The sequence below is a fragment of the Mixophyes fleayi genome, chromosome 5 (genome assembly GCF_038048845.1).
Source record: "Mixophyes fleayi isolate aMixFle1 chromosome 5, aMixFle1.hap1, whole genome shotgun sequence".
Taxonomy (NCBI): Eukaryota; Metazoa; Chordata; class Amphibia; order Anura; family Limnodynastidae; genus Mixophyes; species Mixophyes fleayi.
In genome coordinates this window covers 204,188,279-204,214,557 of record NC_134406.1, presented here as the reverse complement: position 1 = coordinate 204,214,557, position 26,279 = coordinate 204,188,279, and the positions used below count along the sequence as shown (strand labels likewise).

The 26,279-nt window shown below is 39.9% G+C and overlaps 1 protein-coding gene across 1 annotated transcript in view; it reads left to right on the top strand.

The window, feature by feature from the left end:
* RALBP1 (ralA binding protein 1) overlaps positions 1 to 26,014 on the top strand; it is a 33,396-nt gene extending 7,382 nt beyond the window's left edge. The window contains exons 2-10 of the mRNA XM_075213294.1: positions 2,665 to 2,969; positions 8,788 to 9,231; positions 10,961 to 11,310; positions 12,556 to 12,717; positions 13,399 to 13,530; positions 16,738 to 16,848; positions 22,132 to 22,253; positions 22,683 to 22,806; positions 23,127 to 26,014. Coding sequence (XP_075069395.1) covers positions 2,726 to 2,969; positions 8,788 to 9,231; positions 10,961 to 11,310; positions 12,556 to 12,717; positions 13,399 to 13,530; positions 16,738 to 16,848; positions 22,132 to 22,253; positions 22,683 to 22,806; positions 23,127 to 23,375 — 1,938 coding nt within the window. The 5' untranslated portion in view covers positions 2,665 to 2,725 and the 3' untranslated portion in view covers positions 23,376 to 26,014. The remainder of the gene's footprint in view (positions 1 to 2,664; positions 2,970 to 8,787; positions 9,232 to 10,960; positions 11,311 to 12,555; positions 12,718 to 13,398; positions 13,531 to 16,737; positions 16,849 to 22,131; positions 22,254 to 22,682; positions 22,807 to 23,126) is intronic.
* Positions 26,015 to 26,279: the final 265 nt, after the last annotated feature.

The following is a 26,279-nucleotide window of genomic DNA, read 5'->3' as shown; positions in this document are numbered from 1 at the left end:
GAGCAAATGTGGTTCAGAGTGAAGATTGGGACAGTTGAGAGGGAGCATTAGTGTGAGTAGTGTTATCAGGGTTAAGGTTACCTCTAAAGAAAAAAAAAAAAAAAAGTGATGGCTTTTCAAAGAGTGTCTAAAGATTTGAAGGCTGTGGGAAAGTCTGATTGAGCATTGTAGGGGATTCCATAAGTGGGGAGGAATTTTGTAGGCAGGAGTGAGTGGTGGGTACCAGAGACGAGACAATGCGCAGGTCAGAGGTAGATCTAAGAGGGCGCGAGGCAGAGTATTTTGATAATAGATTTGCGATGTATGCAGGGGTATTGTTGTTGAGGTCTTTGTAGGTAAGGGTGAGTAACTTGAATTGGATTCTGGAGGACACAAGGAGCCAGTGTAGGGATTTGCAAAGTGGTGCAGCAGATGTGGAGTGGTGAGAGAGGAAGATCAGTCATGCAGCATCATTTAGGATGTATTGTGTGGCTATATGGGTGTCGGGAATGCCAGATAGCAGGAGGTTGCAATAGTCAAGACGGGAGATGAGAGAATGGATAAGAGTTTTGGTAGTATGTTGAGTAAGAAAAGGGCGTATTATGGCAAGGTTTTCAAGGTGGAGTCAACCAGACTGTGAGAGAGTCTGGATGTGAGGAATAGAGCAGAGGGTGGAGGCAAGTGTGACACCAAGGCAGCGGGCTTGGGAGACTGAGGAAATTGTGATGTTATTGACAGTGATGAAGATTTAAGGGCAGGTGGTGACTCTGGCAGGAAGGAAGATAATAATATCTGTTTTGAACATGTTGAGTTTTAGGTAGCGGTGGGACATCCATGTGGAGATAGCAGAAAGATGGTTACACGAGATACAACAGAAGAAGAGAGCTTAAGGGAAGAGATTTAGATTTGGATGTCATCAGCATAGAGGTGGTATTGGAGGGCGAATGAGCAAATTAGTGCCCTAAGAGAAGAGGCATAGAATGAAAAAATTAAAGCGCCAAAAACGGAGCCTTGTGGGGGACCCCAACAGTTAGTGGAAGTGGAGGGGAGGATGTGCCAGACGTAGAATCACTAAAAAGCTGTTCAATATGTAGGATGGGAACCAGGAACTGTGTTGCAAAGGCCAATGGAGTGAAAGTTGTGTGAAGTTGGTGATCAACAGTGTCAAAAGCAGCAGAGTGGTCCAGGAGAATGAGTCCTATCCATACAAAATGCTGGGTGGACATTTAGGCTAATCTTTTAAACATGTTTTCTCTGTACACGCTTCTGTGGATCTCCATTAAACCTAGACCACTTCCCCTGCTTTAATTCCCCACTATGTGACTATTTTTTTTTGTTGACATTTGGAACTTTTGTACGTGTACTTACCAACTTATCTGCAACCTTCCCATGATGACCCCCTTATGGAATAACCCCACCATTTCCCCCAGCAGGGATAACAGCTTTTTTGCGGTTTGTTCCAGCACAATATAACACCTGATATTACCCCTCTACTGGTCTTCCTGAATTTGTGAACATTCTGCGTCCGTTCCATATCCCACACAACCATTTTTTCCCAATTCCTGCAAATTAGACTTCTGTACCACTCAATCTCAGAGCTTAAAACACTCTGTCAACTCATTCCTTTTCCTGACTCCTTATAGCTCACTGCCAACCAGATGGTGATAGATAAGAACTGATATGTGCGGAGGACATGGGGAAGACTCTCATGCTAGAGGAATGCCCAAATTTAAGGAATACATTTTCAAGAGTTCTATTTGTGATTGTACTAAAGAAAACGCTTATAAACTACACTATAGGAGGTACTTGGTCCCTTCCTGTCTACACGCGATCTATCAAAATTCTTCCAAATCTTGTTGGAGAAACTGCGGGAGAGATGGCTTTTATTCATATTTGGTGTACCTACCCTAAGATCATGAGTTTCTGGTGCTGTATTCATGACCTTGGGCCTGATTCATTAAGGATCTTAAATGAAGAGGTATCTTATTTCAGTCTCCTGGAAAAAAACATGTTACAATGCAAGGGCTGCAAATTAGTATTCTGTTTTGCAAATAAGTTAGATACTGACTGTTTTTTCATGTAGCTGTTATAGATGACATTTTTATATTTAGCACAATTTGATTTGTTAAAACTGTTTTCCTTATTAGTGTGTTTGGAGTGGCCCTAACAACATGCAATCATACAACATGCTAACATGCAACATACTACCAGTGTCCTATATCTACAGTGCTGTTACATTCTGTGTTTGAGATTCATATAAGTCCTTCCACTTTCATGTGTGTGTTAACAAGTAGGCTACATTGCAGTTTCCTGTTTCTTAATGGAATATGTTTCAATGTTTTGAGTGCTTTATTTGTGAAATAAAATCCAGTTCTTTTTTTGAAACTAATTTTTGTAGACTGCCACTCCCCCTTGGTTAGCAATGGGAACAGCGGATATCTGTAAGGTGCTTTAACCCATAGCAACCAAACCGATTTTAAATGTCATTTTGTAAGACAGTTTGGTTGCTATGGGTTACAAAACTATTTTCATGCAGCAATCTGATATATCTGAAAACCTATATAAATATATCAAATAGTTACAGCAAGAATTAGTATTCAGACCACTAATTTTGGTTTTAGGATTAAAATAAGGAAAACATTTTTTTTCTCATTTATTGCAATGATGTTTGTTTTTTTACCCTAGGTGCCATGGACAGGTAACAGAGACCTGGGCTCCGTTCGTACAGTAGGTTGTCATCAGCAGAATGACGGAGTGCTTCCTGCCTCCCACCAGCAGCCCCAGCGAGCACCGCAGGGCTGAGCATGGTGGAGGATTGACTCGTACACCTAGCTCAGAAGAAATCAGCCCTACTAAGTTCCCTGGACTGTACCGCACTGGAGAGCCCTCGCCTCCCCATGACATCCTCCATGAGCCCCCTGATATAGTGTCTGATGATGAGAAAGACCATGGCAAGAAGAAAGGAAAGTTTAAGAAAAAAGAGAAAAGAAGTGAGTCTTAACTTTTACATAGACTTTCTGGTCACCAGTAGTACAAAACAAGTATATAGGCGATGAGTATATTTAATATTTTACTTATTAGATTTACATTAGAAAACCAGATAAATCCTTGGATGTTTTTCATCCTATGGTCTTCAATTATCAAAGTGTCTCAGGATGGTAGAGCCCGATTTGTGGAATATGATTTAATATTTTTCAATTCAGGGTGAAATATATAAAACATATTACTGGATTAGTACTTGAATGTCCTGTTGCACATGTATCAAGATTTACTCAGTGAGATGCCATTTCTTAAAATTGTTTTCTAAAAATGTAATTGTTTTTGTCTGAAATTAGGTGTTTCTAGAGACCACCAAAACTTGTGCATCTTGTAATCTAATATCCCTGAAAATATTTTGCTCCTTTAAGTTTTAATAACTGCAGACTGACATTACATTAGTTATCATTGTAAAGTCAGCATCAGCCCCCACAATGCATAGAGTTGGCCGCAAATGTACCCAAAATTGCAGGCAAAAATATAGTTATCTAAAAAAGATGTAATTGTGGGCATATGCTGCAACTATCCCAAGACACATGCAAGTCTCCACCAGTAGCATATGTGCTGGTTTATGCCAGGCATACGTCTCATACACTTCCCCACTGTTCGTGATTATTTATTTTGTTTGCAAAATATGTATTTGCTGCTGGGCATCAATAAAACTTAAAATATAGGAGAAATAATTCCCCGTCTTGTGTATGTGAAAATGATTGCTTAAACAGGCACACAAAAGCATAGCGTGTGGAATGAAAAAAAGCACCAAACGGTTTGCTGTTGCTGGTGACCATCTTCATCATCCATTATGTAAACCTACCCTTGACCACCCACAATTAATACGGTTCGGACGGGCTTACATGTGTCTTTGTTCCGGTCTGTATCTATTGTGTGAGCAAGTGCTTACTGTAGTCAGCCTACGTTAGAACGCCTGTTCCCTCCCTTCTCCCGCTTTGCCAGGTGCACGAGGGTATAAGTGCGAGAATCAAACAAATCTGTATACACATGCATCCGCTTTTCTGGGCATGCATATAGCAATTTCACGCAAGATACAATACGCAAACTGGCATAGTACTCACTCTGAATGAGCCCTAGAGTTGCATTTAAGTCCATTTACGCAATCTAAAAATGCGGTTTGCAGCACTGTTCATGCGCTAAACTTGCATTTGTATTTAAGGTATCTTGCACTTGCAGCCCCTTGCATCTAGACAGGTGGATGGGGGCATTCACACCCTAGTAGAGTACAGTAAAGTCATGCACACACTAGTTAAGCACACCCATCAGAGATGCATCCCATTTTAATTTCAAGTATCTATAAGCCTAGTTTACACATTGATAATGATGTCTTGCATTTCTTTCATTCTTATAAAAAAAATAACCAAAACCTTTTTAACTCTACACCACTAAAATCCATAACCAGCACCAGTGCTAGAAAGCCTAGACTGGCTCCCACTAAAACAGTGGGACAAAGAATGTGCGTTCCACCCGCATAAGTGGGCACCAGCCTGCTCAGCAGGTAGATTCTCTAAAGGGGGGGAAGGTGAAATGTGGGAAAAATACAAACTTCAGGACATCTACCTGCTAGAAGCCCTGTAAGAAAAGCACTGTGGCCTTTCTCGAAAATCCCTTAGCTGCGGGTACCAGGGTAATTAAACAATAAGAAGCTACTAGCATAGGAGAGCACATATGATTGACTGAGCGGCTATTGACCTTCCCGCTCAATTGTGAATACAGTCATACAGCATCCGAGCTCCGAGTGAAGCTGTCATGTTGTACTTTATTTTTATGAAACTATTTTATTTCCGATTGGACTGTGGCAAGACAGAAGAAAGGTGTTTTTGTGTTAGTGTACTATATTATTTATTTATACTATATTACTATGAGAGAGGGTATTTAGGGATCCAGCACCTGCAGCCCAGGTATCCAATACAGACTCCAGTCCTGCACTGAACATGCTGATAGTAGTTCCTTGTGACCATCTGGTCTAGCCTAGTGCTGGTTTTTTCACTTTTAAAAGGACTACTCCATGTTCATTATCCCCCTATTAGTGAGTTTTCATGCATGTTCTCGACATATCTTAACGCCCAACTCTAAATGAGATTCATTATATTTGTTATGTATTTACTTACTGTGATTATAGAATGTTTTCCACTCTTAATACTCCAAATAGACTGCCTTCTCTATCACCTCGACATGTTTTGTTCTAAAATATAATAAATGGAGAGGAGAGAAAAAGACAGGTTGGAATGTAAACCCCCTATGCACTGATGGAACGTTTCATTTCAAAGCAGCAATCCCTTTAAATAGCAAATTTAGTACATTTTTTTAAGCATACATCTAATCTGTCATTTTTCTTAGATTCATTCTACAAATCATTATCTCCTTTTCATAATCTCTCTGGAGTTTTAAAAAATATTTCTGCCAATCATACAGACTCTCAGCTCTCAGCATGTCATGCGAAGACAGATGGGGGGGGGGGGGGGTAGGGGAAAAGGAGGGGGAGGATTTTACATTATATAGAGCTCAGGAGTGTTCTAACATACCTCTGCTCGCTACATCATGTGCCATGTAACAGGTTGCCATGGTAGTCTATGATACTGGGCATAATCATAAATCATTAATAGCAGCCTGAAGAAACAAAAAAGGAAATATGGTAACTATCTACATTCTTCTTTATATCCTACACAGTGATTTATATAAAAAAAATAAAAAAAATATATCATTTTTTTTTATTATTTTTTTTTTATCATGGGATTGCTGTCTTAATTTGCCTTTTGTGAAATGCTGCTTTGTGTTTCCCAAAATCTTCACAGGCAATCCCAATTCTTCACAGGCAATCACACCCTGGTCAGGGTGAAGTGAATTCCGCTAAAACATCTCTATTTTGTGACTATTTCTTCTTATACGATCTAATACTCTGATGGGTTTTCCCACTGGTTTTAATGCAGGTGAGGCTACAAGTTATGGGAAATGCTGTTGCTTTTTTTGAATTGTGCAACAGCTGAACTGTGTTGTAAACAGGAATTACATCTGATACTATAATTGCAGAGGTGCAGTTGGGTGTAGTCTGTGCTTAAAGGCTACTTGCTCTTATTTTTAAAGACCAATTCATTACTGTGGACAGTGTTTCGCACACACTTATTAACATTTATTTGTCACCAACATACACTGCAGTGCTTTACAATTGAGAACAATCACAGTAATAAAAGAAGAGTATTAAGACAGAATTAAGAGGGCCCTGCTCACAAGCTTACAATCTATAGGAAACCTAATTATTTCAACTTACTAATTACATACAAGAAGGTATGAGGGCCCTGCTTACAATCTATAGGAAACCTAATTATGGCAACCTACTAATTAAATACAAGGAGGTAAGATGGCCCTATTCAGATTTTATGTAATTTGAGTAATGAAGTCTCCAGGCTGGACACATAAAGAAGCACGTTGTCCGCAAACGGACAAAGACTGGTCACTCCCTCGGAGGTTGAAACCCTTGCAAGCATTGGAGAGGCGTATGCGTTCTGCCAATTACTTAATGGCTAATATATATATATATTAGAGGAGACAAGGGGCAACCTTGTCTGGTGCCATTAGAGATGGCAATTTGTCAGAGAGAAAGCCATTGCTAAAAATTTTGGCGGACGGACCACCATAAAGTGCTAGGATCGCCTTCAAAATATTGCCAGCAAAACCAAATTTCAACAAGACTTGCTGCATATATCCCCAGTGGAGTCTGCCTTCTCCGCATCCAGAGAAATTCACCAGTCGGTGGCCGCGTTATATAGTTCAACCAATATGGGGAGAATATCATTCTTGAAGGTAGTATAGAAGTCATTAATGTACCCATCAGGACCTGGTGCCTTACATTTCGGGAGGCCTTTTTTCACCTCTAAAATTTACTGAGGGGTCCAGGGAGTATTTAATGATTGTAAGGTATTGGCATCGAGGGAGGGAAGATTAAGTTGGTGTAGGAAGTCATGAATGTGGATAGTTGGGGGTTGCGGGACAGCTGGGTCATTTCTAAGGTTGTAAAGGCCCTCATTATACTTGGCAAAGAGATTGGCTATTTCTTGGGGGTTCGAAATCTTTGTTATATATATATATATATGGGGGAGTGCTCCCTTTCAAAATAACATTCTCAATCTACCTCAACTATCAAATAAACTGGAATGTAATAAGATAATTGTTTTCTATCAATACTTTCTTCTGTTGATTCACAAAACCTTAGTGAATCATTCATTTTAAATGTGGTCATAACTTGTGCAATAGTTGATCACATAAATGATTTTGTAAATACTTCTGTAGTAAATATGTCAGAATATACCTTCTCCTTAGCACCGATTTACATTTATAAAGTCCCACTTTGCATATTTAAACCATTAATCCCTTAGGAAATTTGTCCAAAGTAAGAGGATTTCATTTTCTAATATTACGAACAAAGATTAATGGAAAGATGTAATCCTGCAAAATCTGTCTCCCTCTTGCATGCTTCGGGAAGATGTTTCTGAGGCTTCAGGGATTCCTCTACTTTTGGACAGTTTGTCAGCATTTGCCCAGTTTTATCCTATTTACATTACATGAAAAACACTTTTACAACCCATGTGAAATGCATTCATTTTATTGTAGGCCAGTAAACAGAATATACAATCTTCTGTCTTGTACTCTAGAAATGTGAAATGACTGAATTATTTATATTAAGCTGTGGCCCATTTTTAAAACCATATAAAAAGGAACCCAAAATAAATCTGTGCACAGATTTTTCCAGGCTTTTCTAGTGAGAACAATACACTTTTATTAACCTTGTTCTGTCTTAATATAACATTTATTTATTATTAAAAATGTAAACACACTTTATGCTTATAAATGTAAGTATACAGGTCTGAATAATATGCTCAATAGATAGTGTGTGCACCTAATCACTTTTCATTACCTGTGAGAACTGCTGCAGACTGCTGTTGGGTAAGATTCACTAATGGTCAAGTTGTATTTTTTTCATTGGCTATAATAGGAATATTACGTGATGGCACGTTAGCTGGCTAAATATTACCACACTTTTCTTTTTTCTTTCTTTATTACTTTTGAATATGAAATCCCCTATAAAAGGAGGAGAGGTGTGTGATTGTTTACCGTAAATCATTCTGGTTACCTTTTAAGAAGGCACAATGTCTTGCTGATTATTTTTTTGTTTTGCTTTTTAATGTTTTTTTTACCTTTTTGAGTTGTGACTCAAACAGCTATATAAAATGTACTGTTTGCTTGCTGTTATGCACTACCATAGTAACAACAGCCACATAGCATATGATGTAGTGAGCTGATAGTCTTTGGAAAGCCCCTTCTAGCACACATGCCTTTTTTCTCTGCCTTTCTCATAACCATCAAGGAGGTTCACCACTGACTGGCTCTCATACAGAGATGGGGTTACACTCTCCAAGGTAGAAGCAAAACTAAAGCTCCCATGTATGAAACGGTTATTTTGGTGATGGCAGCCATCTAGGTGTGCCACAAAGGTCGAATAGCCAACTCATTTACAGGATAACATCCTGGAGAAATGTCACAAAGGCGCAAAACGTAAAAGAATAAATATATTGATTTTACCTTTTATATTGTTCACTGTTCATTGAAGGACTCTTGTACTCGTATGTTCCTTCAGATTCCCTCATGTTTGACCATTGAAGTACTAGGCATAACTTTTACTTAAATGCTTAAATCATGACTCTGAAAAAAGCAGTTTCTATCTTATGTCCACATTTGTAACATTGAACTTGCTGTCTTTGCCAGCGGAAGGTTATGCTGCCTTCCAGGAGGACAGTTCCGGTGATGAAGCAGAGAGCCCGTCCAAAATGAAGAGGTCCAAGGGTATCCATGTGTTTAAGAAGCCTAGTTTTTCTAAGAAAAAGGAGAAAGATTTTAAAATAAAGGAGAAGCCCAAGGAAGAGAAGCACAAGGAAGATAAGCACAAAGAAAAGAAGTCTAAGGATCTGACTGCTGCAGATGTAGTCAAGCAATGGAAAGAGAAGAAGAAAAAAAAGAAACCCACCCCAGAGCCAGAGCTGCCTCCTGTAGATATACCCAGGCTGAGGCCAGTTTTTGGCATCCCACTGGCGGATGCTGTAGAAAGAACCATGATGTGTGATGGCATCCGGCTGCCAACAGTTTTCCGGGAATGCATTGATTTCATTGAGCAACATGGCATGAAATGTGAAGGCATCTACAGAGTGTCAGGTAAAATTATTTGGTCTACTACCCTCAGACAGGCTCTTAGTCTTTTACTTGCCAGTGGAGGTATTGCAGACTGCTATTCTCTTGTGTTTAATTGTGGAATCTGTGCAGGAGCTTTCATGTTTACAGTTAAAGTGGTTATCCACCCCCACCAGCACTGTGTTACAGACATGGAACTCTACCTTCCTGCCCCCACCCATTGCTAGGAGCTGGATTGTGCTGCAGCGCACATCGCTGATGGACTCCATGTGCCCTTTCCTTTTCTACAGAGCTCTGTGGAAGGGGAATGGGCCGATTGTAATTCTCGGCAGTGAGGGGCAGCTAGGCCACAGGAAGTATTCGTACGTTTGCAGCCTCTGTAAATGAGTTGTTTCCCATGTTGGCGGATTACTATTTGCTACATCTGAGGGGGAGGAAGAGTTCTATAAGTGGACAACCCTTTTAACTTTGCAGTAATTGCTTTTACAGTATTTGCATCCAATAAGTGTTTTACGTAGTTTTGAGATTCACTAAGGTAACCATGCACAAGGCCTCCATCAGAAATTGTGGGGCCCAGTGTAAATGAAACGGGCAAGCATTCCCCCTCTGAAAATGGTTGCCATGCTCACATTTCTTATCCCAAACTCTTCCACATGGCAACCCCATCCTTAACATACATGGGCACTGTTGCATGCTCCTAAAAGATCCCCCTTCACGGGCAGAGCAGTTTGAAGCAGGACATACAGTATGTGTGTATATATATATATATATATATATATATATATATATATATATATATATATATATATATAATCTCTATCTATCTCCCCAAAAGAAAATCCTTATGTCATGGAAAAAAGCAAGTTATACTAGCACGGTGGTAAGGGTTAACTTACCACTTCGCCTGTCCAGTCTTTGGATCTGCTTGCCAGATTTGGGCTATCATTTCCACTACAGTGGTATTTAAATAAACCTATTGTTAACGGAAGTACCAGAACCGCCATAACACCAATGTAATGCTCTTGGTAAAGCCCCCATGGTCTAGTAGAAATAAAAATGCTGGTTTCCAATTTGCCTGTGTCGGCGTCCAACCCTGGCGGCTAGCACCTAGAGCATCTGTTCCACCCCTGCTCTGCCCGCGCTAGGGAGCACTATGGTGCTTTACAAATCAATGAAAATAATAATAATGAACTGTGTGGCTCTGTGTCCCTTTCTTGGTGCTTGTAGCATGAAGCTAACTAGGGTCATAGTGTGCAAAAAAAAAACAACTTATTTTGGGTGTTTGTGAAATCATATAATTGACATAAATGTGATGTCTGACAGTGTATACCAGCATTCAGTGCTCTCTTGTTTTTTTTTGGGGGGGGGGGGGGGGAATTCTCTCTAACTTACCTGATACAAACAATGGGTGATTTATTATTTTTTCCCCACTTATTTTTCAGTTTCAGTAAACGGGGCCAAATGAAATACAATATTAAATGGTTTCGGTTTTTTTTGTTTTGTTTTTTTAATATAAATCCCTACACCCAATACATATGTGTATAGGCCACATGGAACTCACTAAAGAACCATGTTTATCTAATCTAACAGAAAGACCATGCTAGCCCATTGCACTCAGCCATCATTCACAGGGAACCTAAAATTGTGTTTCATGCAGGACAATGTATTCTGTATCTAGACTTTCCTTTACCTAACATTTTCTGCTCATTTTTATTCTTTTATTTTTATGTTTTGATTGATATTCTGTTCTCAGGTATCAAGTCAAAGGTAGATGAATTAAAAGCAGCCTATGACCGTCAGGAGTCCCCAAATCTTGATGACTATGAGCCTTACACAGTTGCCAGCCTACTGAAGCAATACCTGCGTGAGCTACCTGAGAACGTCCTCACCAAAGATTTGATGCCTAAATTTGAAGAGGCCTGTGGCAAGAGCACGGAGGCCGAGAGGCTGCAGGACTGCCTGCGCCTGTTGAAGGAACTGCCAGAATGCAACTTATACTTGATTTCGTGGCTGATTGTGCACATGGACCATGTCATAGAGAAAGAACTTGAAACTAAAATGAATATACAGAATATTTCTATTGTGCTCAGCCCAACTGTTCAGGTACAGATCTCCTTGATTTCTCAGGTTATCATGCTTAAACAATGAAACTATTCAGTACAATTCCCTTTGTATTGTATGAGCAACATATGCTTTCCATAGAGCACTTGATCTATGCCAGTATTGTGTGTTCAAAACTTTTATTATTGTTAAACATCTCTTTCATATCACTAGGCTAGAAGCTAGAAATACAGTGGCTGAAGACAAGTGCAGGAGGGGGAGACTAATACAGATGGGTTGAGATGTGATATACAGACGGCTAAAAAAAAAATCTCATTCCATTTAACTATATATTTGTGAGATTAATTATGTGCATATTTACAGGCAATGTTTTTTTTGTAAATAAATATTTTATAGACAGTTACATTTTAATTGCGGTGTTTGACACCTTGAATGGTAGGCATGAAAATGATTGTTATTCCGTAATCCGATGAGCATTGACAGCCAACACACAATACAGAACAAATTGATGTTGGCACATGGGGGCAGACAAAGTGTGAATGGGTAATCCAGCTGAAGTGAGATAAAAGCATTGTAGTATTGTTGTGGATGCGTTTCACAAGCTGATATGGGAAATAGCATGGTATGCGTTTCCAAACTCAGCATATGTTTCCAGCCCCCCCCCCCCCCCCCCTTCCTAAAGTCTTATAAGTTACGAAGAGTGTAAAAGTTACCTTTTAGCTAATGTTACCCTTCTTTAAGATGACTGTGCATCTCAGTAGTAATGATGACACTCTATATACTATACATACTGGTATCAATACAGCTAATTTGCATATCCATAAACCATCTAAAAAGCTCCAAAATATCCTGATTTCCTCCAAAATCATGATGCTCCAATTCTACAATAGACTAATGGAATTCTAAACTCAACTGGCTAGATTATTGGGCTACCATAGTGAGTAGGCGTTGGTGGTGCAGATCTATAACTACCAATTATGTCTTTGCTGGACTCCGCCGTGTCTAACTTCCAGCAGTCTATTTGAAACCATCCTCTGTGTGTTAGTTGAGATGCATAATAAGTTGTCAGTAATTTCTATGGGTGAACTCTTCGATGATTGATTACATGAGACTTTTTAACGATGGGTATTTTTCTGAAGTAGACTATTAAAAATAAAGGATTGGGGAGGGAGGGGTTGCCATAAATCTGTGCACAGTAGATCATTTCCAAAAGGTAATTCTGATAACAACCCATTTGTTGCAGTCCAATATGTAAAAATGAACACTAGTCCTTCTCCTTTCTTCCAGATCAGTAACCGTGTCCTCTATGTGTTTTTTACACACGTTCAAGAGCTCTTTGGCGGGATTGTTATAAAGAAAGTGATAAAACCTCTGCGCTGGTCTAATATGGCCACCATGCCTGCGCTGCCAGAAACACAAGAAACTATTAAAGAGGAAATTAGACGACAGGTTTGTAACTCTTACAGTATTTATTATTGTTACTACTGAAGATTGAATACACCACTGTCAACAATTAGTTAATTTTTCTTTTCTTTCTTTTTTTTTTTTTTTTACTCCTTTTTATTTTTAGTTTTTCAATGGTGTTCAGTCGAAAGGGACATAACATTTTATGTGTTTGATGTACAGACATAAACATTGCTCAAATTGTTCGATTTGCTTTTAATTGTAAATATGAATTCATGATCTGAGTCTATCTGCTGTCAGTCTTTATTGTATCAGTGCAGCAAATGAATTCTAGTAGTATTTCTAGGTGATTAACTTAATGTATACATCCATTTGGTTGACTAGATTAAAAATAGATTCATGTTATTGGTGTCCTCTGACTGTGATATTTGGGATCCCCCTCTTTAGCCACGTTCCCAAGAATTCAAAGGCACTTTTTTTTAAACCATTTTAATACAGTTATTTCATTGTATGTGTTTTATCATTTCCTTTGAGGTAATATTTCACATAAGAAAACAAATCTCCTTTATAGGGCATGCTTCTCTTTTAAATAATGAGACTGTGGAAACATTTCACAGAACTTTTCCACATACAAATGTACTTGTGCAGGTGGACTATAGATTCACAGATCTTATCAATAAATAACGATGCAACTGTAAAATGCATTTTATTCCTGTTGTTCCATAGGAATTCCTATTGAACTGCTTGCATCGAGATCTTCAGGCCGGCATAAAAGATCTGTCTAAGGAAGAAAGGCTGTGGGAGGTGCAGAGGATTTTGACTGCGCTTAAAAGGAAGTTGCGGGAAGCTAAAAGGCAGGTGTGTGGTATTCCTAGACTCTGCCTGTCCGATTAGCTAAACATCTCCTCAGCAGGCATGCATAATGGCATGGAAGGGACAAGGCGTACCCTTGTATGGTTCTTGGCTAGCGCCCAAGGTGCTGAATAAATGTGTCATGTGATTTGTTGAACTGTCACTTGTCCAGCACAGCTGCACCCAATTCTCATGGTATCCATCTCCTAAAATACACTTCTCTTTCTTCCTATATGTTTATTTGATTTCTTTGTGCTCTACATAATTAATACATTCATTACACTATAACATGCCTTTATTAACAGTTGCCTATGCTATTACTAACAGAGTATCAATGCTGTGCCTCTACAAGTCTTTGCATATAGTTTTTGCCAAGGGAATGCTTGTAGAACTCTCAACACACTTGCTTAAACCGTTGTACCATAATACAAATGTATTATCAGATACTGTTGTGATTATAATCTCACACTTTATGTAAGTAGTTATTCATGTTCAGTGTTACTAGAAGCACAAGTGGGTATTTTGTTAGTTTAGGTGAGCATAATCTCTGCAGGCTGGTTGAGATATGTGCGCTGTGTGCATTGTATTTGTCTGTGGTCTGACTGCATTGCTAGTGCACTGAAAATTGAGCAGGTCTATAACCAGTGCACCTCTTCCATTCACATCCTACTTTACTTATGAGTGTGTGATACCCTGTATATGATGGATGAGACATCCTCTCTATGCTGCTATAGGACTTTAGTTTGAAAAACAGAAGTCCATCATACAATTTTAAGTATAGCTAAATATCTTTTGATGCTGATAGTAGAAAAAATAGTGTAAGTGAATAGACCTGTACACATGCGCGCACACACTTTCTGGCAAAATTTGACTTTGTTTTGTGTCAATTTCACCATCTCCTGCAGAATTCATGTGCATTACTGCTTGGTATTCATTGTACTATGCTGCGGAGCTTTCAGAACAATCTTTGAATGCTCTGTTAAAAGTAAGGACAATCTACAATGTTTTGTATTCACTTTTAACAGTCATTGTATTTCAGCACCCGAGCATAAAATGCTGCTGAGCAGCATTACTGGGAACAGTATTTTGATTTAATAGTTGTTGAGACTATAATTGCTAAACCACTTTTTGTTTTTACTGCAGTTATGACATATGAGAGCTCCAGATGTGGTCCTTAGTTCAAGTGTATTTAAATATGCTTATAAAGTTTTATGATTATGCTCTTCTAAACATCAGTGTCCATTACATTGGACATTTCCTGTGTTAGCAACCGGTTTAAAGCCTCTGTTTTGCCTAATTTGTTACGTCACCTATATAGACAAACCCTCTCTTAAAGTTTGAGATATTGCTGCTTGATAAATGTTACAATGTGTAATACATTTTGCTATATTTCACACAATCATGAAGTTTCACCGTGCTGTTTGGTTACTTGGAAATGTTGCATACTAAATAACTAAAGGTCTTTATCTACTGGCGTTCAAACGGCATGTGAAAAAGCATTTAAGCCCCACGTGTGTGTGTGCATGTCTTTGATGTGGATTTCACATGCAGTTGATATGAACTGGATGAAAGCAAGCGGTACAGAGCTTTTCCCATTCATTTTACTAACCCAGTCATTTCAATGGTGTTTTTCAGTGTGTGGACTACATGTAGAAACCCCATTGTATTGAATGGGAAAAACACTGTAGAAAATCAGAATTTTAACTCCCATGTCCCCAAATACCTTAACCTTTCCCAGTGCTAGACAGCTTGGCACCCAGTGAAAATAGTGATGCATTTGAGGTATAGGTCTCCCTGTGCAGAGTTGACTGGTTTTCCCATGAACAGTTGTCCTGCTACCTTAATCTTAGATTGTCAGCTCATTTAGGCTGGGCCGTCTTTTATCTCCTGTTTCATGTTATTGTATGTAATATGTTTGTATCATGTTTCCCTCAATGTTGTGTAATGGGTTTGTGCTTTACAAATGATTGATAATACAAACAGTGGGAACCAGTCCCAGGCCGGTCAGAGCAGGGCTGGTACCTGGAGGAAAGGGGAGGGGCCCAAATAAAAACAGTGTTGCTTCCCCCCAAAGACTTCCAGAAAAACATGGAACCAGTGTAATGAAGAATGTTGGGAACACTGGAGTGCCAGCTTTGACACCTCAGTGGTTTCTGTATAATGGTAAGGGATCCATAAGGCCTTGTTTCATTATATTAAAATAGTAAAGAAATGTAAATAAATCATTTGATAATAAAATTATAGTAAAACTCCCCTAAACCTCATTCACAAATTTGTTATTAAAAAAAGAGAAAAAATTCTTTAATCAGCTGGGCTCCCTGTTTTTGTATTTGAAGGGAACACCCAAATAACATGATTATGGACTGCTGTGAACTGGATCACAGTGAACCGAATTGACCAGGATTCTGCTCCGCTTCTCAGCCAATCACAAACAGTTTATCGCGGTTACTGTGATGTGGCTGGCTGGTGCTGAGGATAGTGAACAAAAAAATCAGAGGATTGGAACAAAAAATCGTTGAAAAATGCCATGCATAGACCTGGTTAGAGGCAGAGGTAGTACAAATATTGGGGTTGCTCAAGCACCCACAGAGCTGTCTGAAGGTTATAAACACACTAGAAACTGTACAAAGAAGGGCAGCTAAAATGGTGCATGGCCTACATTGCAGAACTTACTCAGATATATGTATAGTTTGGAGCAGTGAAGAGAATGGAGGGACAGGATAGAAAGTTTCAAGTATAGAAAGGGTTTTAACAAGGTACAGGAGGGAAACATTCTTCAAAGGAAGAGAAGTTTTGAAACAAGATGACATGTACTGAAACTGGAGGGAAGAAGGAACAGAGGAAATATGAGTAAAATGGGTAGTGGATTGGTGGAATAGGCTCCCATCATAGGTGGTAGCAGCTAATTCAGTAACGAAATTTAAACATGCTTTGAATAGACAGAAGGATATTATTACAAAGAAATAAAGATTAAATGGGTTGGATGTTGCCATAGGTTAAAAAATGTGCAGACCCCTTTTTATCCCTCCCTGCCTGAGCAACCGCTTTTGCTTTTTATGTACATAAGCACCTATGTATCCGTCTGATAAATTGTAAATCGCCACTTTGCCTTGGTAAAAAAAAGTGGCCAGACTAGATGGGCCAAGTGTTTCTTATCTGCTGTTAAATTCTATGTTTCCCACATCTGATTGGCATTTTGCTTTATCTTCTCAGGACTGTGAAACAAAGTTTGCTCAAGAAATTGCCAGTCTTTCAAAGGAAGAGGTTTCAAAAGAAGAAATGAATGAAAATGAACAGGAGGTCCTTAATATATTGCTTGCACAGGTTTGTGATAGTGCAAAATGCTTATAATGTGGACATCATTCTAACTAGCAATAGTATGTCTATGTAGCCAGTTGTTGGAATTGTTTCCTGTGCATGACATGTATCCCCTTATACTGGGGCTTAACAAAGTTGTTATTGTTTTTGTTTTTTTTCCTTTATTTTGGCCTTTATCTTCTCTGATCAGCTTCATAGATCCTTTTGTATGACTTTAACCATTTAGTTCTAAGTTATGTACAACTCTTTTGAAGTACTTGCTTTAGATTATAGTATTCATAAGTATGAACTTTGACTGTTGTGAGTTTCAAAGAAAAGTGGCAATTATTTTTACAACATTGAATGTTTTATAGAATTAATAGACACTAGAGAAACCCTGTGGTAGCCGCCTTAAATTAAACTGAAATGTAAGGACAAAATTACTTAACAGAATTCAATAACTTTTTATTTTTTATGCACAACATTACATGTTGAAATTTTAGCAAAGGAGTATAATAAATAAATAACTATTATCCATCACTATATTAAAGGAGCTAAAGAATTTATATATACACTACAACAGGCCTGTCCAACCTGCGGCCCTCCAGGTGTTGTGAAACTACAAGCTGGGACTTGTAGTTTCACAACATCTGGAGGGCCGCAGGTTGGACAGGCCTGCACTACAATATATGTATAACTTCTTTCAAAGTTACATTACTGGGCATGGTCCCCGCAAGATGTGCTGATATATGTGGCTACAAATAACTGTCACAGTTTCCAGACCACCCAGCAGGTGCACAGGTGTATTGCCAACTGTCACATTTTCCAAAGGACAATGGTAATGCATAGTTGTAAATGGCAGACAGATGTTTTGTGAAATAACCCCAAAATGATGCAACAGATTGCAGTGCCAATATGCCAATATTTTTCTACAAATCTACAGACCAAGACCTTTAATTTGCTATATGATGTGTCCTGCTCAGTCAATGGCATCATAGAAAGTAGTCACACATAAAAGTCGTACTTTATTTACTATTAATATGTAGATAAGAGTGTATGTTTTGATAGAAAGTCAGTGACTTGAGGTTTTCAGGGCGAGCCATTTACTTTTCCTCTTTAGCACCTTCTCTGTAGTCTCTTGCTCAGGAAGAGGAGCAAAGGTATAAAGAATTAGAAATTTCTCTATCCTCCTTTGGGGGACACTGGGGACATTGGACTATAGAGTAGGGACAGGGCGAATTGGCACTTTAAACTTCTGTTTACTAAGCCCTAGCTCCTTCCCCTCTATACCCCACTTCCTGTAAGCCTCAGTTTAGTTTAAGCGCCCGGCGAACGGGCTGCGTCTGTGATGATTAGCAGCCCACTTCTGTTATTTCTATACGGATGCTGATATGGAGTCTATATTCCTCGGACCAATCTTCTAGAGGCCAGTCATCCGCCTCCAGGGGGGGTGGTTTGCAGCGTGGGTGACATGCCTGCTCTGCTCGATGTCCAGTAGCGAAGCCTGCAGACAAGCAGTCCGCATGACGGGCATTTTGCTACTCCACTGTTGCCAGTGGTGGGAGCCCGTCTTCTCTTGTTCAGGGATCGGTGGTTTCAGTCTACCACCGATGTCTGGGTTTGGGGTGGGGTGGACCGGGGATACAAGATCGATCGGTCTTCCTCCCATACGGTTCTTTTCCACAGGGCTTCCCACTTGTCCGCGAAAACTGTTGACTTTATGAGAAGCGATTCAACCCCTCCTTTCTTCCGGAGTGATTATTTCGGTGCCAGATTCTCAGAGGTTTGGGTTTTTATTTCAACCTTTTTCTTGTGCCAAAACCAAACGGCTCATTCAGACCAATTCTGAATCTGAAATCTTTGAACACCCAGGTCAGAGTGCCCAGGTTCAAGATGGAGTATTTGCACTTGGGCATTCACGGCATGGAACAAGGAGTTGTGGTGGCTCTAGACATCAAGGATGCCTATCTGGAAGGGTCATCAGTCAATTTTTGAGGTTTGCAGTTCGATCAGAGCACTTCCAATTTCAGGCTCTTTCCTTTGGTCTGGCCATGGCTCCACGTATCTTCACCAAGATCATGGCGGTCATGGCTGCTCTGCTAAGGTCCAAGTGGATTACAATCATCCCTTACCTGGACAATCTTTTAAAGGCAGAGTCTCCAGATGTGCTTCAGTCGCATATCCAAGTAGTAATCCAGACTCTAGAATCTCACGGTTGGATTCTCAACTTCAAGAAGTCCAAGTTGATCCCATCCCAGCAGATGATCTTTTTGGGTCTTTTATTCGACACCCGACAACGACGGGTGTTCTTACCCCAGGACAAGATTCTAGCCTTGCAGAAGATGGTGAAATCTCTGTTGGCGGCAAGTTTGCTCAGTGTCATGCACGGCAGTTCCAGTTGGAACTTCTGTCGCAGTGGAACAAATCCCATCTGAATCTGGCAGGCCAGATATTCCACCTGTCTCCACAGACTCGTCAGTTGCTTCTTTGGTGGTTACACAAACAGAATCTCGCCAGGGGATGCAAATTATCAATTTGGAATTGGACTTTGATCACAACAGATGCCAGCCTTCGATGGTGAGGGGCTGTCTGTTACGCTCGGTTTCAGGGTCTTTGGACTCAAAAGGAATCCAAGCTTCCAATCAATGTTTTGGAACTGCGAGCAGTGTTTCATGCTCTTATGAGTGCACAACACTTGCTGCAGGGAAGGCCAGTGAAGATTCAGTCAGACAACAGTGGCATACCTCAATCATCAGGGTGGCACCAAGAGTCCCTTGGCCATGCAGGGGACACACAAGATATTTTAGTGGGCCAAGGCTCACGTTCCGGCGCTCATGGCCATCTTTATTCCCGGAATAGAAAATTGGCAAGCAGATTTCCTAAGCAGGCAGACTCTGCATCCGGGTGAAAGGTCCTTCCATCCGGAGGTGTTTCGTCAGTTGGTGGAACGGTGGTGTCAGCCAGGTGTCGACATTATGGCATCCCCCTCTTCTGCTCCCGCGCAAGAGATCCTATGGCAGTCGCGGTAAACGCCATGTCTGTCCCTTGGAGGTACCACTTAGTGTACCTTTTCCCACCGGTAGCCATGCTTCCAAGGGTGTTAAAAAAAAGAAAAAGAGAGAGGGTGTTCCAGTTCTTCTAGTAGCGCCGGATTGGCCACGGAGGGTCTGATACACCGACGTGCTCTCCATGGCGGGAGCTCGGTGGTGGCGGTTGCCGCTACGCACAGACCTATTAACTCAAGGTCCCTTTTGTCATCTAGGTTTACAACGTCTTGCTTTAACAGCGTGACTGTTGAAGCCATGATCCTGAGAGCTAAGAGTTTTTCCGAACGTGTGGTGCAAACCATGCTTCGGGCTTGTAAACCGGGTTCTGCAAAGATCTATCATGGAGTCTGGAAGACATATATATGGGCTGGTGTGAAAAGAAGGGATATCCTACTTCTTCCTTTCGCTTGGCCAGGTTACTTGGGTTCTTGCAGGACGGGTTGGATGCAGGTTTGCGTCTTGGTTCTCTTAAGGGTCAGGTGTCAGCTCTTTCGGTCTTCTTTCATCGAAGACTTGCTGTCATACATGATGTGCAAACTTTCATTCAGGGCATACTTCATGTACAACCTCCAAATGTTCTTCTGGTAGCACCATGGAATTTGAATTTGGTGTTGAATGCTTTACAGCATCCGCCTTTTGAAGCTTTGAATACAGTGGAATCCAAATTTCTAACCTGGAAAACTGTTTTCCTTTTGGCCATATCTATGGCACGCAGAGTTTCAGAGCTTCTTTATCTTGCAAGTATCCTCTTGTTTTTCATGAAGACAGGACAGTTCTTCGAATCAAGTCCTCTTTCCTTCCGAAGTTCGTGTCTAGATTTTATCTAAATCAGAACATTGTCATTCCTGCCCTGACTAAATCTACGTCTTCCGATAACAATAATTCTATTTGTTATCTCGATGTTGTCCGAGCCTTGCACATTTATGTGAAAAGATTTCAGAAGGTGCGCAAGACTGAGAATTTTTTGATTCTCTATGATGCTCACAAGAGAGGCTGGCCAGCTTCTAAGGTAACTATTGCTAGGTGGATTACGGCTGTTATCCGTCAGGCTTATAATGAGGCTGGGGAGTCTGTCCCAGATAATCTCCGGGCGCGCTCTACAAGGTCTGTAAGTACTTCCTGGGCCGCCCGCCATGGTGCCTCCAGTGAACAGCTGTGTAAAGCGGCCACGTGGTCGTCTGTACACGCATTTATTAAGTTTTACAAGTTTAATGTGTTTGCATCCAAGGATGCAAGTTTTGGGAGAAAGGTGCTTCGTGACATTTCTTCTGAGCGTTCCTTCCCGTGAGGCAGCTTTGGGATGTCCCCAATGTCTGCAGTGTCCCCCAAAGGAAGATAGAGAAAATTGAATTTTTATACTTGTGAAAAATTTGTGTCTTAGTCCATTGGTGGACACCAGGCTCCCACTCTTAACGCTCTGGTTTCTCCTACTGTTTTACATGTCTTGTTGTTAAGAGAATGTTGTTTGTTAATTTTATTCTCTTTTCCTGTTTCTCTCTATCTCCGCTTTCTGTTGGCTTTGTTGAACATAAACTGAGGCTTACAGGAAGTGGGGTATAGAGGGGGAGGAGCTAGGGCTTAGTAAACAGAAGTTTAAAGTGCCAGTTCGCCCTGTCACTACTCTATACCCCAATGTCCCCGGTGTCCCCCAATGAACGAAGAGAAACGGATTTTACGTAAGTATAAAAATCCAATTTACTATTAAATTCCACAGCGGTCCAGTAACATCAGTAGAGTAGAGCAGTGGAGTTCTGCTTTGCATTGTTTATATTCTCCACTGCGCCACCTTAGTATAGCTACTCTACGTAAAATCTCTGGTGTCATGTGCATACGCTATGCGACTGTTGACATTTCAATGTTCCGTTTTACTTAAAGTTGTTTTAGCCACAAACTGTTAGAAAATCCCTACATCTCCTGTTTGTACCTAGTAATGAATTGGCTAGATGCTCTGACCCTAGTCAAATGCACCCATATATAGTTTTAGAGAATTAACATTTTACTAAATGTATCGATCCTAAATAAGCTTATACTATTTTATAGATGATTATTATTGTTAAAATCTAACTTTCCTATACAGTTTTTACTATTCTAGCTTGTGATTTTTAAGGAATTTAATTGATGTTCACTGAGCATGAGCAAACTTTAATGTGGTCAACTTGTATAATCTCACACTGTTTTACCAGTTGAAAAAAATGCTTCTGGCTCTTTGGGTACGTGTGGGGGCCCATCTTGTCACTAACTTGTACCGTATATATTTTCTTAGGAAAATGAGATACTCACTGAGCAAGAAGAACTGGTGGCGATGGAGCAATTTCTACGGCGGCAAATTGCTACAGAAAAGGAAGAGATAGATCGTCTCCGTGCAGAAATCTCTGAAATTCAAAGGTAGAAAAATTGCCATGGTTCACTATGTCTCTTTTGTTACAAACTATTTTTGTTGACGATGGTGAATAGGGCATTAATGTACATGACCATTCTATTGAATGAAAATAACTTGTATTCTCAGAATATTTTGCTTTACATACATAGGGGCATATTCAATTAGGGTTCCGGTTCGCGGTAAAAGTGCGTGTACTTGCCGGTATTATGGTACCGCAATAACGCAGATTTTCGTACGCAACCCTATGGGCTGCGAACGAAAATCCACGTTAGTGCGGTAACGTGGATTAAGTTCATGGCGCGATCCCGCGAACCGGAACACTAATTGAATATGCCCCATAGTGTCTATATTTAGGCAGAATGAAACAACATTTTGAATAATGCTTTTCGTTTGGCGTTTTACAAGTAATTATAAATGTGTCGCACTGATTGTAGCCGCCAGCAACACGGCCGGAGTGAGACAGAAGAGTATTCGTCGGAAAGTGAGAGTGAAAGTGAGGATGAGGAGGAGCTGCAGATCATTCTGGAGGATCTTCAGCGGCAGAATGAAGAGCTGGAGGTGAGTCATTATGCACAGTGAAGAGGGACAACCAATGTCATCTGACATCTGTTTTGTTTTGGGGGTTTTTAATACATTGTTTATGAAAAGATGTCTAACATATTGTACAGCCAACTTGGTTGGTTCCCCTGCTGCTTTTTTATTTTCCAGTTTATGTGGATCACAAGCACATATCCCTCTGCAAATCTCACTCCTGTTTTGATTTATTTTTGTATTGGCTTTTATTGTCTTATATTATTCTTTTTAGTGTGTTTGGCTTTTCTCTTGCTTCTTTCTGTTCACTTACATCCTTCAATTAATCTTACATGTCTTTTTGTCAGATCAAGAACAACCATTTGAACCAGGCAATTCACGAGGAGAGAGAAGCCATCATTGAGCTGCGAGTACAGCTCCGGCTTTTTCAGCGCATTAAATCTGAACAGCTGCAGGAGGAAGAGGAGCCAGGAAAGCTGGGCAGCAGATCGCAGCTGCAGAGAGACACTGCCTCTGAAATAAAAGCACCGAAAGACAAGACAAAGGAGCAAGTGAGACCCTCGCCAATTAAAGACTGGAAGGAAACCTTAATTTGAGAATAAATCCCCTATAAAGACAGTATTCCCTATTAACCCTGTCAGGCCATTGCTGTGCTCTTTGATGAAACAGGCATCTCCTTCCTGATGGAAACATTTTCATCTCCAGTCTGCTCTCTTTTGGGTTCTGGCTTTCCTGGACTCAGGTTACGTACAATACAGATTAAATAGCTATTATTTTGTACACAGATTAATAGTGAGAAAAAAAGAGAATGTAATTTTTTGAATGATTGGAGGTCTTGTAGCAAGTAAGTGTTTCTATACTCCTCTATACAGAATGTGGCTATGAAAATAAAGTTTGCTTTTTTTTTCCTTCTAATATAATACTTTTTTTTTTTTTTATTACCAGACACACCAAAATTATATTATTTATTCATGAGTATCTTTGCATCAGAGCAGCTTTAAAATGTTGCATTCTTATTTTTTAATGAAGCCAGGGATATTGCAGCTGTGAATGCACCAGTTTGAGACTACTACAGATAAAATGTTATTGTATTAGGTAGGGTACATGGTTTTCTATGATCAGATTAGCTTTTTAGTCTTGCTGATGTGCAGGTTGCATTTTTGTTGGTTTGGTGAAGTTGCTACACTGTTTTACTACAGCAGTTTAGTAGATACATAGTAGTTTACAGGTCAAGACACAGTGCTGTGGAGAAGTGATACAACAGTACTGTGTCACAGATCCCGTGGTTGCATTGATCAATTCAGAGGTGTGCTGACCTGCAGCAAAACATCTCTAGGAAATGTGTTCAAATGAGATATGTAGCTGCACATGGGGATAGTATTTAGCGAACTGAAAGGGTATCTGGTGGAGGTGTCGTTTGTACACAAAGACGCAAATTTGGCTGCTCTTGTCAGCTTCACTGGAGAGCAACGCTTTCTAAATGTAAAATATTAAGCAAGTAACCTATTGCTTTCATACTCATATTATCATTCATTCACATTCTCTTTGAGGTCCTAGTAAGTGCTAGTATTAAAGAGAATCCTGAATTATAATTAATGCCAGCTATTTAGTGGCAGAATGGTTGCACATACACATTAACCCAAATCTATTCACTTGGCAAGCATTTCTTTGTGGTAACTTTATACCCAGATAGGGAGCAATGGCAGTGAAAGGCTTATGACAACTATTATAAAGTGATTAGCTTCTATCATTCAGCCCCAGACTTTCCCTTCTTGTGCCGTCTATGCCTTATTTTCAAGCTAAGTGTTGGATTTGCCTGCCCCAATCATCTCCCTGTGTTAGACAGCTGAACTGACAGAAAGGAGCATTAAGCCGCACAGGTGTATGACAATTCCTCCTTCAAATTGAAGACAGATGACTGAAGTCTAATTAGTCATCCTTGTAATGTGCTGCTTAGGACATTTCTTAGTGGTCAAGTGTATGAGCTTAGTGGACAGCAATCAGTCTTTGCAAGTGTATTGACATGAATAATGTCTCAACTCTGTATGTGAGAATCATGTTTAATTGTGAGTGATGTACTAGTGTCAGATACTTGAGATTAAGGCATCTGATATTTGCTGTAGTCTGGAATTACTGTAGGGATGGGTTTCTTGTGTCATTGCTATATAGGCTCAAACTTTTTGAAGTCTGTGAATGGGTCTTCCCTTTTGTGATACATTTTTAAGCCAAATGCCAGTTCACTGGTTATATATCATACTCTTCAGATCTCTCCAAAAGTACATGGTCACGCCATCATCTTGCATGAGAACATGTCTACTGAACAGTGATTTGACTGTCCTTCTGCAAAGTGACCGTGAAAGCCAACACTGTGGGTGAGATATGAGTAGTGGGTATGAAATCCATTGTTGCTCTTGGTGCCATGGTTGGAAACTTATTCCATAGGCTCTGAAGAAAACAAAACTCATTGCAGCTAAAGGACATAGATTAAATAATGTCCCTAAATCAATGTATGCATTTGTGCTTCATTTGGCTTTTTTGTGCTAATTTTCTTTCACATAATTGTTAAAGCCTTGTGGCTTGCACCAGAGCTGTGAAAACTGTATTATATATTCACTGTAAATTAAAATTTATACTGCAGTCCCAGCAATACTTCTGGACTGCACAACACATTGCTGGAGCCAATTAAAGCACATTCCAGTCCCATTTTGGAGATACAGGGTTCCTTGGTGCTGGGGTTTATACAATGAACTTGTACTGTCGTTACAAGTAGTCTATAGTACTTAACAAGTACTATCAACTAATGAACGGGGGTTGCAATGTAAGGTTGGCTCTGAAATTAAAAATTGCCTTGTACCACCCAGTGCTGGTGAATGGCCATTTCCTCTTCCAGGTGTAAATAACAAAGGAAGTCCTACTGCAAGTGATCATGTAACTGGAATTAACAGCTCTACAAATTCTAAATTTATCTGTCGGTGTGTACACATGTAGATTGCTGATTTGCTTTGTTTTGTCATATTCCTTTTGTTTTCCTTGTTTAAAAATAGTCAAAGTGTTAATATTTGCCCTCCGTCTGTTACACAAACATTTTGTATTTACTGAAGTTGGATTATTTCTTCAATTGATAATATCACATGTCCGTGTTTTTATTTCTCCCATGCTTATGTAGGTCTCTTAGTTCATGTTTCTTATCCAAACATCATGCAACAGAGCAAATAAAGAATACATTGTAAACCTGCATATTGTCTTTCTCACAGTATAATATATTATGTATACATGTATTGCATGAGTGAATTTTTCTTTTGGACGCTGTGACCTATGGTGTGTCTTACTCGTCAACAACCAGAGATCTACAAGTCCTAAATGTAATTGTCATTAATGCTTGCTATGTTAAGTGGGAAAAATAGGCAAACCTGGTATGAGAAGGGTAGTATGTGCACCTGAATTTTAGTAGATGGCATTCTTAGATGGTTGTGTACTCAAATTACTTAAAGGGGTGATAA